Genomic DNA, 14480 nt, shown 5'->3' with positions numbered 1-14480 from the left:
AACTTCCTAAAATTTAAACATCTTGATTTCGAATTTAGGGTTTCATGGGGAAGATAAATTCTCCGAAAATGGGAAGAAGAAGATGACCTGTTTGAGTAAGACGGGTCAAGATATCAAGTTGAATAATGGTGAGCCGGGTAGGCTTATTGGAAGTGGATCGGGTCGGCCCTTTTCCTTTTGGGTCAGATTTGGAGCAATTGAATTGGGTCAAATGATAGTTGGACTATTAATTGGTTTTGTTAGTTAGATGATGGACCGAAATTTAAATTAGTATGGGGCTAAAACTGGAGGATAATAAAAGAAAATTTGAGCTAAACAATTTTGGGTTGACATTAGTCATTGCAGGCAAACAATAAAAAGAAGTGCAAGTATAATTGGTTTAGAAGTAAATTATAGGTCTAATAAACTTTCAATTAAATAAACTCATGTATAAGACTAATCCATTTAATGTGGGTTATCATTGTTATCAAACAACAAAGCCCAACCTACATTAGTCATTTTAGTTACAGTGATTGATCCAAACAAGCTCCAGAATTATGTATCCTTTTGTTGTTTTGCAGATATCCATGTAATCTCCCTATCGTTTTATACAAAGCGATTAATCTCTGCGATGTTTAGCACATAATTAAGGTCAATACTAGTATTTTAACTGATAATGTTATAGATTCTGCTCTCCATCAATTTTGCACTTGACATAAAAGCCTTAAGGTCTACGCTTTTATTATCAAGTTTGCTACCTAGTGTTATATTTGCCATAAAAGATCATACATAGAACTGCCAATCGACAAAATAATTGTCATGAGATTTACCTTGGTAAAAATTGTAACTCGAGTGAGCTTCAAAAAATGCAAAAAAAAAAAAAAAAATGCAACTCGAGTATTTTCCTTTTTATGTGATGTGGCAGTGGAACAGTACTAATTATAACTTTAGACCATTTTTGCTGTTCTTGTGTATTATTGGCACAAAAAAGAGGGAACAGAATGTGGATGCATTGGAATCGCAATAAAACACTTTCTCCCTCGAGTGGTATTTATTTATTTATTTTTGTTCTTTTTTTTTTTTTTTAATTTTGTAAAGCTTAAACAATAGCTAGGAGGGCACAACACTAATTGTTGACAAGATCTACTCGTATTTTTGTCATAATCTGGTGGAGGTATTAGAAAGATCATATCACAGAAATGCTAACAGATTTATCCTCAAGCTGAGCGCGGTGACAAGATCTACTCAAATATTTCCCTTTCATGACACTAAGTTGAAAACAGATTCTGGAAATGTAATTGTTCAGCATCAAGGCACAAAGTATACTTTTGAAGATTTTGGTCGCTCTTGTGTTTAGCCAATAAAAAAAAAAAAAGAGGAATATAATGTGGATGCACAGCAACTGGAAAACTCAAATCTCTCTCGAGTGATATATATATATATATTCGTTTGATGGTTGTTTTTGTTTAGTTTTGTGAAGTTTAGACAATAGCGTATTGTGGGGTGGGTAACACAACACTGGGATGATTGATAAAGTCCAATTTTGTGCTCTCATCCATGTTGTCTTGATGCTGAATATCATTCGTCCTTTTCTTGGTCGATGAGTTATCAATAAACAACATAGCTCCTTTAGTTTTAAGGGATAATTCCAGAAACCTCCCCTGAGGTTTCTAATAATTTCATTGAGCTCCTCTGAGATTTGAAAAATTACACTTACCTTCCTTGATTTGATAGTTTTAGTAACAAAAAGTCTTAAAATAATATTGACTTGGTCAATTTTTTAAATGGATACCCAAAAATACCCTTATGTAATGAGTTTTAATTTATTTTCCTATACAATTATAAGATTATCTAGTATAATTATAAAAAAAAGGTGCCAAAATTTTCATGTCCATACCTACTATTTGATAAACAACTATAATAATAATTTTATCATTATGATAAGATACTTTTAATGGTACTTTATTATGGATTTAGATTTATAAGATAGAAAAGAAAATGTTGAAATAATTCATTTAGACTTTATGAATTTTTTGGGTAGTGAGATTATCATAATTTCGTAGTAATTTTGGGCCATTTTTTTTTGATTTATTGTTAATTTTAGTTCCAAAAAATAGAAAACAAAGATCATCAAGATTACATATAAAATTAACTCGTCAAAAAAATCACTAGTTCGACATTTGATTACAATAGAAACTAGAAACAATAGTGGTAGTTTTACAGTTTTATTGGTGAAAAATTAAAAAAAATGGAAAAAGAATGAAAAAATAATTTTAAAACTCATTCTAAGTATAAGCATACCAAATAAGAGAATTTCATTAAAATATTTAAGGAAAAAATTGTCATTTTAAATGATAAGAGAGGTATGTATAATTTTTCAAATCTCCAGAGAGCTCAATGAAATTGTCAGGAATCTCAAGGGAATTTCATTAAAATAAAATATTATTTTAAATAACAATAAAACGTTCTTAAGGGTTTCTCTTTTTTTTTCTTTGATAATAAAAATCATAATTTTATTCGTGAAATCTGCATTAATGGTAGAAAATATATCAGAAACAACATAGATACAACAAAATTAAAGGTCTAAAGACACATTAGATCTGAACAATAACCAAAATTTACATTTGAAACTCCAATATATTCAACAAATTGATAACAATTGCTTTGACTACCATGAACATATGTACATATCTTCTACTATCAGATCTATTATTTAACTTCTTTAAGTTCAAATATCTTGTTGAGATGGGAGAATACGCACATTAGAAATCCTGAAGAGATTTTATTACAAACCAAAACAAACAAGAAAGCAATTAATGATGGCCTCCCTCATAAAATGTTCATACTTCATAAGTAAAAATACATCACGAACACTTAATTTTATTCCAGATTTTCCAACTGAAGCTATTGACATCAATTGCCTTGATCCTGAGTGGAGATCGAGTAATGGGTAATATTTATGGCATCTTCAGGTCTGGCTGGTGGATCTAACTTGTTCTTTACTCTCAGTTGCAGGTATTCCTTGTACATAAATCCTCTATATTTGGGAGATTCTCCAATCTCTGTAGCAAATTTTGGCAGTGGCTCAATCCATTTGTCTCCATGTAAATTATCAAAAAATACGATGGAGCAACGACTTTTTCCTTTCTGCCTGATTACCCTATGACTCGCACTCTTAAACTTGTCATTGCTTAATACCTTACAAATGAAAAATATATGCGGGATTAACTACACGATATATATCAAACAAAAGCATAAAAAGCTAGGAAATGGATTGATTTACCTGAATCACATCACCTATGTTGACCACTATGGTACCTTTTGCAGGTAGTATTGGAATCCACTGCTCATTTTTTAGTACTTCCAGGCCTCCAACTTCATTCTGGAAAATGAAAGTGAGGCAGTTGGCATCTTTATGTGCTGGTCTTCCATTAATCTGATCAGCTTTCTCAATAGGGAAGTAATGAACTGCCTTTAAGAAGTCACAGCTCCTATCATTGTTGTATTCTGCGAGGAAGTTAGGAGCAAGGCCCAAGGATATGCTTACAATCCTCTCCATCAACCACGGCAATTCGACCAAGTTAGGAAAAATTTCCTCCAGTACATTTCTGGCAATGTTAATGAAAGCACCTCACATATCAACATGTCAAAACAAAATTTTAACTTTGCAATTTGAAAAAGTGAAATTAGAATGATGCTACAGTTTTAATCAAGAGATGATCCTTCTCTAAACATAATGATTTATTTTTGGTTAGGGATGACAATGGGAGCGGGTGCCCACAGGGGGCTAATGGGGCCGGGATTGGGGCAGGGGGGAATTTTTTTCCCCCATTTAGAAACGGGGCGGGGGCGGGGGCGGGGGAGTATACCCTCGCCCCATCCCCCGCCCTGCCGCCCACTAAATATATATATATATATATAAATCAATATATGTATATAATTATATATATAATATTTAATTTAATTAGTTACAAACTTATGATAATGATATTATTAGTTATATGTATTATAAAATGTATATTAGTATATATAATATAATTGATATTATCAATTATACTAATAATTATATATGTCTACTAATAGAAATTATTAATTAGTTATACTAAATTCACTAAAACATTTATACTAAATTCCTAATTGCACTTAATACAATAACACTTTTTTCTCAGAAAGAAAAAGCACAAGTACAATAACGAATTAGTGATTGTATTTGTGTCAAAAGTGAAAACTTGATTCCTTTAGTTGTATTTGTTTCATCATGTTGGATTGTATTCAAATAACATTTGTTTGATTGTTTTTATGAGTTTCAATTGTGAAATTACAATGAATAATAACTTGGTGATGTGTTGATATTTTAGTATTTGATTATTTGCTAAAATTTAACTATAATAAAATTATATAACAAATTTTTATTAACCTCACGTGTGCCCTCGTGGGGGAAGTGGGGCGAGACGAGGGCAGGGAGTAGGGGAGGGGTTCCCCGCCCCAACCCCGCGCCGTTGCCATCCTTATTTTTGGTGATAGATGTGCTAAAAGCTATTTTCTTTTTTGGTGCATTGAATATGGCAATCTTAAGATTCTACAATTATTGTCAAATTGGATTTAGCAATGTCAGCAACCACCTAGATTATATACTTTATGCCCAAAGCAGAGAGTTGGTTTACTAACTTTGGACGTAAATCACGAGTCGACAATGGATAAACTGAGTCAGTCTTTTAAGTATATTTCTGATCAATCAATCCTTCCATATCTTTTCGACGGGGGACATGGCCAGATGGGTGTTACAAATTGGGCAATAAGACAGGAATGATTTTTTACCAGATAAGGGAAGGGTCGCTTTAATTTGATTCAAGTCCAAGACAAGCCACTAATATCCTAATTGTTTAGTTTCAAAATTCGAATTCTGTATCTCACGGTCAAGGATGGAAAGGGTCTGGAAAAAGGTGAAAGAGTATAATAAAAAAAATGTATTGAGTTCTCAGCCACCCAATTGTTTAGCTTCCCAATCCATTATAGACAATGTAGGCACAGGTTGAAACTTTTTCAACTCTCTACGGACTTTCCACATAATTGATTCATTGCTCAAGAATTATAGCACAATCCATGTACTCAATTTATAGCATAACCTTGATGAAAAAGAAAGTTCGAACATACCTGAATTCAGGAGGATTTTCAGGATAGATATTAATGCCTGAACTTGGAGATAGAATCAAAAAATGTTCATTCCCGTCATTGGAGAAGTCTTGAAAGTTGACATAACCAGGCGGTGGTGATAGGCCAGGCTTCAGCAGAGATTTCTTTTTCTCCTCCATTGGATTGTTGAAGAACTCCATGGACAGGTCAATGGCTCTAGCCATTAGATCCAAGGGCACCCCATGGTTCACTACTTGGAAGAAGCCGAATTCTGAACAAGCTTGTCTTATTTCCTCCGTTGCCTTTTTCTTGGCATCTTCATCTCCATCTCTCAGGAAGGGTTCAAGATCAATTGTAGGAGTAGTTGAGCTAGCCATGCCCGTCAATTTAGTTCAGTGCCTTCACATTTTGTTGGTTCATATTTAGTAACATGTGGTTCCTATATAATTAGTGTCTCGTATGTATAATGTCTGGACCGGAGGCGGGTATGGTTGGCAATTTCATACAATTGTCAAGTTGTTATACTTTTTATACTGTATAGCGTACGTTTATATAACTAGTAATAACACACGCTTTGCATGTGGATATATTTTTCCAAGATATAAAACCTTTAACATACTAAATTTCTGTGTAAAACTTTGATTGTTGGCATAATATAAACTAAGAAAGTATAAAATGAACAAATTTAAGCAATTGATAGTTGTAACAAAACGTCTATTGTATACAAAGTAATTAAAAATTTATTATGCATTCTGCAGTTATAAAAACTTTGAAGATGGAAGATTATTACATTTAAACTAAGTTGTTGGTATGACATTGACTAAGAAATCATATAATAAATAAAATTAAAGAATTGTTAGCTGTACAACACTTCTATTAGACACAAAGTAATTAAAAGTTTATTGTGCATATTACAATTACAAAAACTCTGAAAATGGAATATTATCGTATCTAAACTAAATTATTGCATATTTTACTTGAATTATTACAGTAATAAAAAAAAGGAAAAACTAGTACATGCAACAAAATTTGAGCAAAATATATGCTAAAACATTCTAATTTGTATACAACAAATTTTTATTAGTTTCAGTAGTTGTAAACCTTTTTTGTTGTTTTTTTTTAATTATCAATAACTTTTTTTGGGAGTTTCCTTAATCAATATGACATAATATAGTGAATTTAATCATCAATTTAACCTTTTTTGTTCTTATTAACTGTTTATAACTTTTTATCTTCTTATTAATCGTAATTTTCTTCTAAACCAATACGTAAATAAAATATAATTAACTTTAATTATTCCTACCCTATAATGTACACACACATTGTACGTACAGTACACCAATCATATTTAACCTGACCTAAACCAACCGTACGTGGCCATTCCTATAATGTCTAAAGCCTAAAGGATCTCATATATGCTATAGTGTCTCATAGATTATTTTATAAAGAGAAAGACTTTTTAACTCATCGTCAGAAACTCAACGAATTTGGCCGGGTATGTTTTTTAACCTACAATCATGAACCATGTGGGCCACTTATTTCATATATAGGAGTCGAACATGATTTTTGGAGATTTACTCTTCTTCTTTTTTATTGTTTTTGCCATTTTGGCTTGTCTTACGTTTGGTTGCTAAAATCCAAGCTCCAGCTGCAGGAATCTGATTGAGAAATGCCAAATGCTGCGACCAGCGTTCTTCATCTTTGACATCTGTTTAACACCCCTTTATTTGGCTTCTTAATCCATACATTCATCTTCTTCTTGAATCCGTTTTGATTTTGCTTGATTCCTAGATTCTGTTGCTGGAATATAATGCAGATCAATTTTACGAACCCAAATCGTATCATGATTGTATTCTTTGTGGAAGTTTTGGGGCAGATGAGGATAGTCAATTCTGATGTTCTCAACAAGTTAAAAAATTAAACCAAAAAAGAAAACGTTTACCAATTTCTGAGGAGTAATTGAACTATTCTTCCAATGTTTCCCTAACCATTAAAATCCACAAGGCCAACAACCAATCAGCATCTGCAAGTTCAGTTTTTTTTTTTTTTTGATCAAGCAGAATTAACAGCACATGTACACAAGTATTAGTCAAAGTTCTTCTTAAACCCTATTTGTTAACCAATTCAGCACTCTTAAACATGTTTGATAACAAAAAATCTAATGTCATAACTAATTAAGTAATTTTAAATTGTTTAGGTAAAATTTACTTAAAATAATAAGTGATAAGCTGTTCACTTATCTTTTAACCCAAAATACACTCAGACGTTAAGATTTCAGTATTTAACAATTCAATAACTTAACATATTCAAATTTTAGATTTCAAATTTAGTTTTAGTCTGCTCTAACACTTCAAGGCACAAACACAAGTAGCAATTATAGTTCTTGTTAGTCAGCTCCAACACTTCTGGGCACAAAAAAACATTTTTTTTTAAAAAAACCTTGTAGTTTTATTTATTGGACAAGCAATGAAGTGTTCATAAAGGGCCTATGCTGTACACAATTACAATTCCTTGTACAACTTTACGAGGAAACACAACAAACGAAGCTAATTAATGTAAGAGGAGGGGAGGGAGGAGGGGGATAATGATAAGAAAGAATCTGATGTTGAGCATTTCAATCTGAACCCTTGTCTTCTTTTGCCTTCATTGCATGGCATATTATGCGAAAGAATCTTTTTTCCTTTTTTTTTTCTAAAAATTATCTCTTGCAGCATTGGCATCATTGAGGGTTTTTTTTTTTTCTTTCTTTTTGATATGACTTTAACCTTAGAAATCCCTCAATTATCTGTGGTTCAAAATAGCAATTTTATAAGTTTTTAAGAAGAATGTGAACCAAAAGAAGATTTGGTACACAACTAGTTGTACTAAAAGAGAAGCATTAGTATGCACTGTCAATATATATAAAATTTACTCTAAAACTATTATTCATTTCTCTACAAATCGAACTCTACCGTTCCCATATGGTTCTGTAATACCAATTATTCTTTCATTTGTTAATTTGTTTCTTCTTGTCCTGAGTAAGGCTTGAATCTGTATATCGAAAATTCTTGAAATCTGCTACCAGCTACTGATGCTTGCAAACAAGTAGCAAGACAAGGTTAGAAAACTTTCAAAAAATAGGATGATGCTAAGCCATTTTTTTTTTTTCTGGGAATACTAGCCCTAATTTTATTAAATCGTTAAAAAGAAGGGAGACATGAGACTAACATCCATTACAAGAGTGAATAGAGACTGTATGGATTAGAAATTATTTAGGATTTTAATTAGGTTATCTTCTATGATTTTATTGTTATTTTTAATTAATTTTAGTAGGAATATTATTGTTGTTATCGGCGTCAAAGGAGCCTGCAAAGGAAAGAGAAAGAAATCGCGTGAAACACTAACTTCAGAAGAAGTTCGGCATGGTGCCCGAATGATGACCGTTTCCACTGGCAAGCTTTCGACAATTTCTAGCCTAACGACTGGTAGAAAGACAAGCACCAGATTATCGGCAGATTTATTTTTTTTTTTGTTTCCTTATTTTCATTGTATGTTCTTAGGGTTTAGTATTAGTTCATTTCCTATTCTAATTAATTGTTTTAGGAATTTCTTAATTATCACTTAAGTTACTAGACCACTATTTTTAGCCTATATCTCTATGTCTTTTGTATTCAGTCTTTTATCAAATAATATATCAAAATTTGGTTGGTTACCAGCAATTGTGAGAGATTCCTCTCGTTCTTGCAAATCTGTGATTCGTATTCAGGAATTAGTTCGATGAAACTTGTTATTATTAAGTATTGTACTTATTATTTTAAATTTTACTTATTATTCAACTTTAAGTATTGTACTTATTTAAGTATTGTACTTATTATTCAACTTTTAGTATAGTACTTAATTAATTTTAAATGTTAAGTATTGTACTTATTAGTTAATATTTATTTTGAAATGCTTGAAATGCTCGAAGTGATGGGTCATTAAAAAATTTTGGTTAGATTTTTCTTAAAAAAATCAATGAGAAAGGCTCAATTGAACTCGAAATTCAGCTCGAGTAATACTCAAGCTCGAGCTTGAGTTCTAAAACAAGGTAATCGACGAGCTTGAACTCAGATTAATTCCAATTTTACGAATTTCTCATGAGCCTCCCAAGCGTGGAACATGTTTAGCATTTGGTGGGGGATCAAGAATATGTGGAGTAAACATGCTTGTTAGACTACATATGTCGATTTTTGTACATCATTCGGACTAGTAGGCTACAGGTAAGTACTATCATTGTTGGAAATTAATTGCTAGGAGGAGGGTATTACTTTTCTTCAAGTTCATTCAAAGAGAAGGAAAAGAAAAATCTTTAATACTTTATTTCTCGTCCTTGCTAGTCTGTTTTCCATGCTATGAAATTCCTTACATTATGCTTGCAAGTCTGTTTTATTACAACAGAACTCATGTTTTAGCTTCTTAGGCTAGCAATGTATATAATTTGGTAGAGTGAAACGAATCCTTTTTCTCTTCTGTGGCTTCTTAATGACACTTAATTAGGTTGACGAAGATCAAAAAATGCAAAGGACTTCGTCAGCAATAAAATCCTTAAATAATGCGAAGAAGACAAATGGTTAGAAAAATGAAAAGGAGTGTCTGCTACTTTGGGAATTGGAATTCTGAGTTGCAATCAGAATTTGCTGTTGTTCAACCCCAGAAAAAAGTTGTTTGAGTCTAAAAAACAAATTTTTTTTTTGGTTTGTTTTGAAGCAGCTAAGAATCTTTTACTTTGCAGTTTGGAAAGATCATGTGATTGGAAATGGAAAAAATTACCCAAAAAGCAAAAAACGGAAGAATTTCAAGGTTTGCAACTGATCTAGTCATTTTGGTGGCTTTTAATTAGTTACGTGAGTAAAATCACTAGTGTTGATCACTGTTGTTCTTTCTTCTGGGATTATAAGGTCCATTCACCGTTTTCAGGCTTCTAGGCTGCCTGCATCATCCTGAAGTACAAAGTTTACGCAGTTAGAAGTCTTCAGGTTCTGATGTTCCATTATTCTCAGATCGACCATAAGATCCCAGCGCCTGTCTTGATTGTATTCTTTGGAAAAGTTTCAAGGCAGACGAAGACGGTTATTTATACATGATGCTCTCAAGAAGTTGGCCGACTTTTGAGGGGAAAAAAAAATGAACATCTATGATAACAATTAAAACGGACAAAGCCAACAACAAATTGGCATCTGTACATTCAATTCTTTATTTTTCTTTTTCAGCAAAATTAAATTGATCAAGAGGTATCTCACAAATATCAGTCATAATTCTTGTCAGTCATGGGCACAGTTATACTTGCGTGAAAACTATTAGAAGATAAGGAAGTCACTCTTTAAGCAGGCAGTTTTCTGGGTTAGAAACTGAAGCCAGAATCAGGTGGAAACATCATGACACATTCATTCTTGTCAGCTGACATATTCGATCGGCCGCTTGACATAACCTGCCGAAAGAAGTGCTCCAGATTTTGGACTACTAATCTGGATATGTTAATTGTTAAGTACGTTTCTCAGAGCACCATTGCATAATAGACTTGGGGGTATCCGATGTTTCACAATGAGCAAGAAGCCATTCTCTGAACAGACTGCTTTCCTCTTGCCATTTTCGCCATCTTTAATGCTGAAAGATAACCATGGGAATAGCTGTGTTGGCCAATGTATTGGCTAATCGAAAGATAACTATGGGAATAGTTGAAAGATAACTATGAAGCTCTCATCCACAAATTGGCAAATCGAAAACCTTGACATCATATCCCAATCTGAGATTGGACTCTCCTGAATCCTGATGTGAGGAAGTACTTTACCGATTGATTTTAACCTCCAACTGCACCTTCTGGGATATGTAATGCAGCATCTGCGACTGTATTAGTGGCACTAAAGATTAAGTTGATTGGACTGACATTGCTTGCAGCACCGTTGATATAAAAGCTCAGCAACTTACAACAGCGGACATTCCTGAGGTTTGGAGTTGTGGTAGGAAGGAAAGATCTTGATAATGCATGGCAATCATCCACCCTGCCAAATCTTTGAAGATCTATCATTTACTATCCTATATCTGGACTCCTTGCTCATGTGGATTCTTTTGGGCTATGTAAACTGTTCCCTGACTAATCCAAATGATATACTGACATTAAACTGCCAGGAATTTAAGAAAATGGCCCGATTTTCAATAAAAGACTAATTCTGATGTCATTTTCTCAACAATGAACTGGTTGAAGGTTTCACTGGAACAGTAAAAATCAGATGGCCAGGTTGCAAAAAGCAATTGATGATATAACTGTACATGGAGTCTGGTGACAAAATTGCAGGATTAAGTTAAGGTTGTCCATTAATTGGAAGTGCATACTTCAAATTATCCCGTGGAGAGTTCAAATTATCCTGTGCAAACTTTGTATTGAGGTAACAGACAGAATTCATACCACAAGCTTTGTCTGCTTTACAAAAGTGTACAGTCCTAGTTTCATCTCAAACTAATGCCGTTTGAGATGAGCAACATTATATCTTTAGACTCTGCTAACTTGACCAATATCAGCATCAATTTTTCAATGAAATTTCTGTCTCATAACTTTCTGAAGAAAAAGATTAGCAAAACGACTACTTGGGACACCATATGTTAGCTCTACTTATCAATTAGCTGATATTTTTTTTTAAAAGCTTTTGCACTGCTTATTTTCATGTTTGAGGTTTCAGAGGGCTGTAGAAGATTAAGATAAACTAATACTATGATTACTAAAAGCAGCTACTTGATTGCAAGAAATCAAAGAATATGTGTATCCCTGTAATTTTTATCACTTTTTAGTGCAGTCTCCTCTCTTTTCCACATTAGGGAGGATTTTAACTTTAGTGAGATCTTCTTGTACTTTTTAGCTAATAATACAAAAACTGAAGCAATGACATGACTTACACACAGACACTAACATCAAACAGCATCTTATTTTTAATGCAAAATCTCATATTAATACATGCATGTCCTGATAAGCATTTCGTCCACAAAAAGTGCACAATGATGATCTAATTTATTTATGTTTCATGTAGGTAACATTTAAAACTTGTGCTTCATGAGGTGGAAATTTCATAATGAGTGATGTTGATGGCATCTTCGGGTCTTGCTGGTGGACGAGTCTTGTTTCTCATTCTCAATGCCTGGTAATCCTTGTAGAAGAACCCCCTGTACTTTGCTGTCTCTCCAATCTCTTTAGCGAATTGTGGCAATGGTTCTACCCACTTGTCTCCTTGTATATTATAGAAGAATGCAAAAGAGTGTCTGCTTCTTCCTTTAGGCCTTACAACTCGGTGAGTTGCACTTTTAAACTTCTTGTTGGTCATCACCTGCAAACACTTTGTGCCTTAGATAACAATAGGAAAAAATGAAAAGAATGTTAAGAAAGTGATGTTAATCTTTTACAAGATGAAGCCATTAGAAATGAGAGAAATATGGTGTTCCTGCAAACTGGCTACTATTTACCTGAATTGAATCACCTAGATTGACCACTATTTTGCCCAGTTCAGGGATCACTGGAATCCATTCTCCATTCTTGCAAACTTCAAGTCCTCCAGCTTCGTCTTGAACAACGAATGTTACGGTGTTTCCATCTTCATGTGGCGTTATTCCATTGTTCTCAGATTCAGTAGCTGGAAAATAGTGCATAGCCACCATAAAATCCCAGCTCCTATCATTATTGTACTCTTTCAGGAAGTTTTCAGGGAGACCAAGAGAGTCATTCATGATGCTCTCTACCAATTGACCAGCCTTGGTGAAATAACTGAACAACTCTTCCATTGCTTCCCTGGTAATGATAATCAAATTGAACAAAAACAATATGTCAAAGGGTAGGCCTTTCAGAGTAGTAAATATTGATCAAAAGGGACGACCGAAACTAGGGTATCAATTACTTTTAACAGAGCTAAACACACATAATAATCACAATAATAAATGCAGAATTGATATATTCTTGATTCATTGATGAGAATGCTGTGGAATTTACCTGAAATCAGGCGGATTACCGGGCAATATATTGAAGCCAGTTTCAGGTGGAAACATGAGAATGTGTTCATTCTTGTCAGGTGATATCTCAGGCTGCTTGCTATAACCGGCCGGAAGAGGTGCTCCGGCATTAGGATTACACTCGAGCTTCTCCTCATCTGAGAACCTGAAAAATGCCTTTGAGAGCTCCATTGCTCTGCTTAACAAATCCAGGGGTACCCCATGGTTCACAACCTGGAAGAAGCCATATTCAGAGCAGGCTTGGCGAATAATTTCTTTAACTCTCTTCTTGCTGTTCTCAGCATCTTCATTGTTGAAGAAAGGAGAGAGATCAATTGTGGGAATAGCTAAGTTGGCCATTACAATTGGACTTGACTTTTGTTTCTTGCTTTCCCCATTGTAAATTTGAAACCAATCAGTAGTAGCTTCAGGACAGAAGCCCATTCCTACAGGTAAAATTTTAGTTAATGAAAAGAAGATTAAAAAATGAACATACCAGTCTGAATACTCTGTCTTCTTTTGCTTTCTTGATACGTGATATTGATGAGGAAGAATCTACTGATTTTTGCTGTTGCAGTACTTACAGCATAGAGGAGTTCTTTTTTTCTCCTTCTTTCTTTCTTTTCTTTGGGTCTATTTTATGACTTTAACCTGGGGAATCCCTCAATCATCTGTGGTTCAAAACAGCAATCTGAAGATTGTAGAAAATTTTGACCGCCAAAAACATTTTGAGTTCACTACTTAGCAGCACTAGAATTTCTTCATGTTGCTTCAATCAGTTGACTTTACTGATCAAACTTTTGTAGTTCTAAATATAAGTACCATTTTTCTGATAGAAAATTTACCGTCTTCATTTGGTATTGTGGTACCATTTCATCTTTCACTGATTATTTGTTGCTTCTTGTCCTCATCAAGGGTAGAATTTGAAGAAAGATGCTTGAAATCACTACCAGCTATTGATGCTTGTACACTAGTTGATATTTGCTAGACAAGGTTAGAAATGTTAGAGAAATAGGATAATGCTCAATTATTGCATGAAAAACTATTCACCATTTGATATTTTTCTTTTGTTGTGATAATTTGGGGCAGGTAATGGAAAGATTATGTGATAGAACTGCTAATGGACAACATCACTATCAGTGCATTTTATATTTTTTTCCTTCATGACGCAAGGTTGACATTATAACTATGACCATCTCAAGATGTAGTCATTAAGTATTTATAACTGATAATTAGTGGATTTGGAACCCCACCCCACCCCCCACTCCCCAAAAAAAACAAAAAAAAATGGAAAAGAAAAGATATAGGTACTTGAAAAGATTATTAACACATTAGAGGTGAAAATGTCACTTTCTCCCATTTGTTTTTTCTAATGTTCTACA

At 33.5% G+C, this 14480-nt stretch overlaps 2 protein-coding genes across 7 annotated transcripts; both read right to left on the bottom strand.

The window, feature by feature from the left end:
- Positions 1-2741: 2741 nt before the first annotated feature.
- On the bottom strand, positions 2742-5530 carry LOC113741095 (1-aminocyclopropane-1-carboxylate oxidase 4-like). Its single transcript, XM_027268579.2, has 3 exons — positions 5134-5530; positions 3263-3587; positions 2742-3177 (listed from the first exon to the last, which is right to left on the bottom strand). Exons 1-3 carry the CDS (start codon positions 5487-5489, stop codon positions 2893-2895), a joined length of 966 nt encoding a protein of 321 aa, XP_027124380.1. The 5' UTR covers positions 5490-5530; the 3' UTR covers positions 2742-2892.
- Positions 5531-12028: 6498 nt separating this feature from the next.
- LOC113741870 (flavonol synthase/flavanone 3-hydroxylase-like) lies at positions 12029-14114 on the bottom strand. 6 transcript variants are annotated; one of them, XM_072047998.1, is made up of 5 exons: positions 13944-14114; positions 13683-13769; positions 13100-13544; positions 12580-12901; positions 12029-12443 (listed from the first exon to the last, which is right to left on the bottom strand). In XM_072047998.1, the coding sequence occupies exons 3-5, from the start codon at positions 13540-13542 to the stop codon at positions 12171-12173; spliced, it is 1038 nt and encodes a 345-aa protein (XP_071904099.1). In that variant the 5' UTR covers positions 13543-13544; positions 13683-13769; positions 13944-14114; the 3' UTR covers positions 12029-12170. The 6 variants fall into 6 exon arrangements, with proteins under 6 accessions (XP_071904099.1, XP_071904102.1, XP_027125316.1 ...); XM_072048001.1 differs by having other exon boundaries at positions 13100-13486; positions 13595-13769; positions 13944-14111; XM_027269515.2 differs by having other exon boundaries at positions 13683-14114.
- Between the last annotated feature and the right edge of the window lie 366 nt (positions 14115-14480).

Source organism: Coffea arabica, chromosome 4e (genome assembly GCF_036785885.1).
Source record: "Coffea arabica cultivar ET-39 chromosome 4e, Coffea Arabica ET-39 HiFi, whole genome shotgun sequence".
NCBI classification, from domain to species: domain Eukaryota; kingdom Viridiplantae; phylum Streptophyta; class Magnoliopsida; order Gentianales; family Rubiaceae; genus Coffea; species Coffea arabica.
The sequence above is the reverse complement of the archived record's forward strand: the minus strand, read 5'-3'. Positions and strand labels throughout refer to the sequence as shown.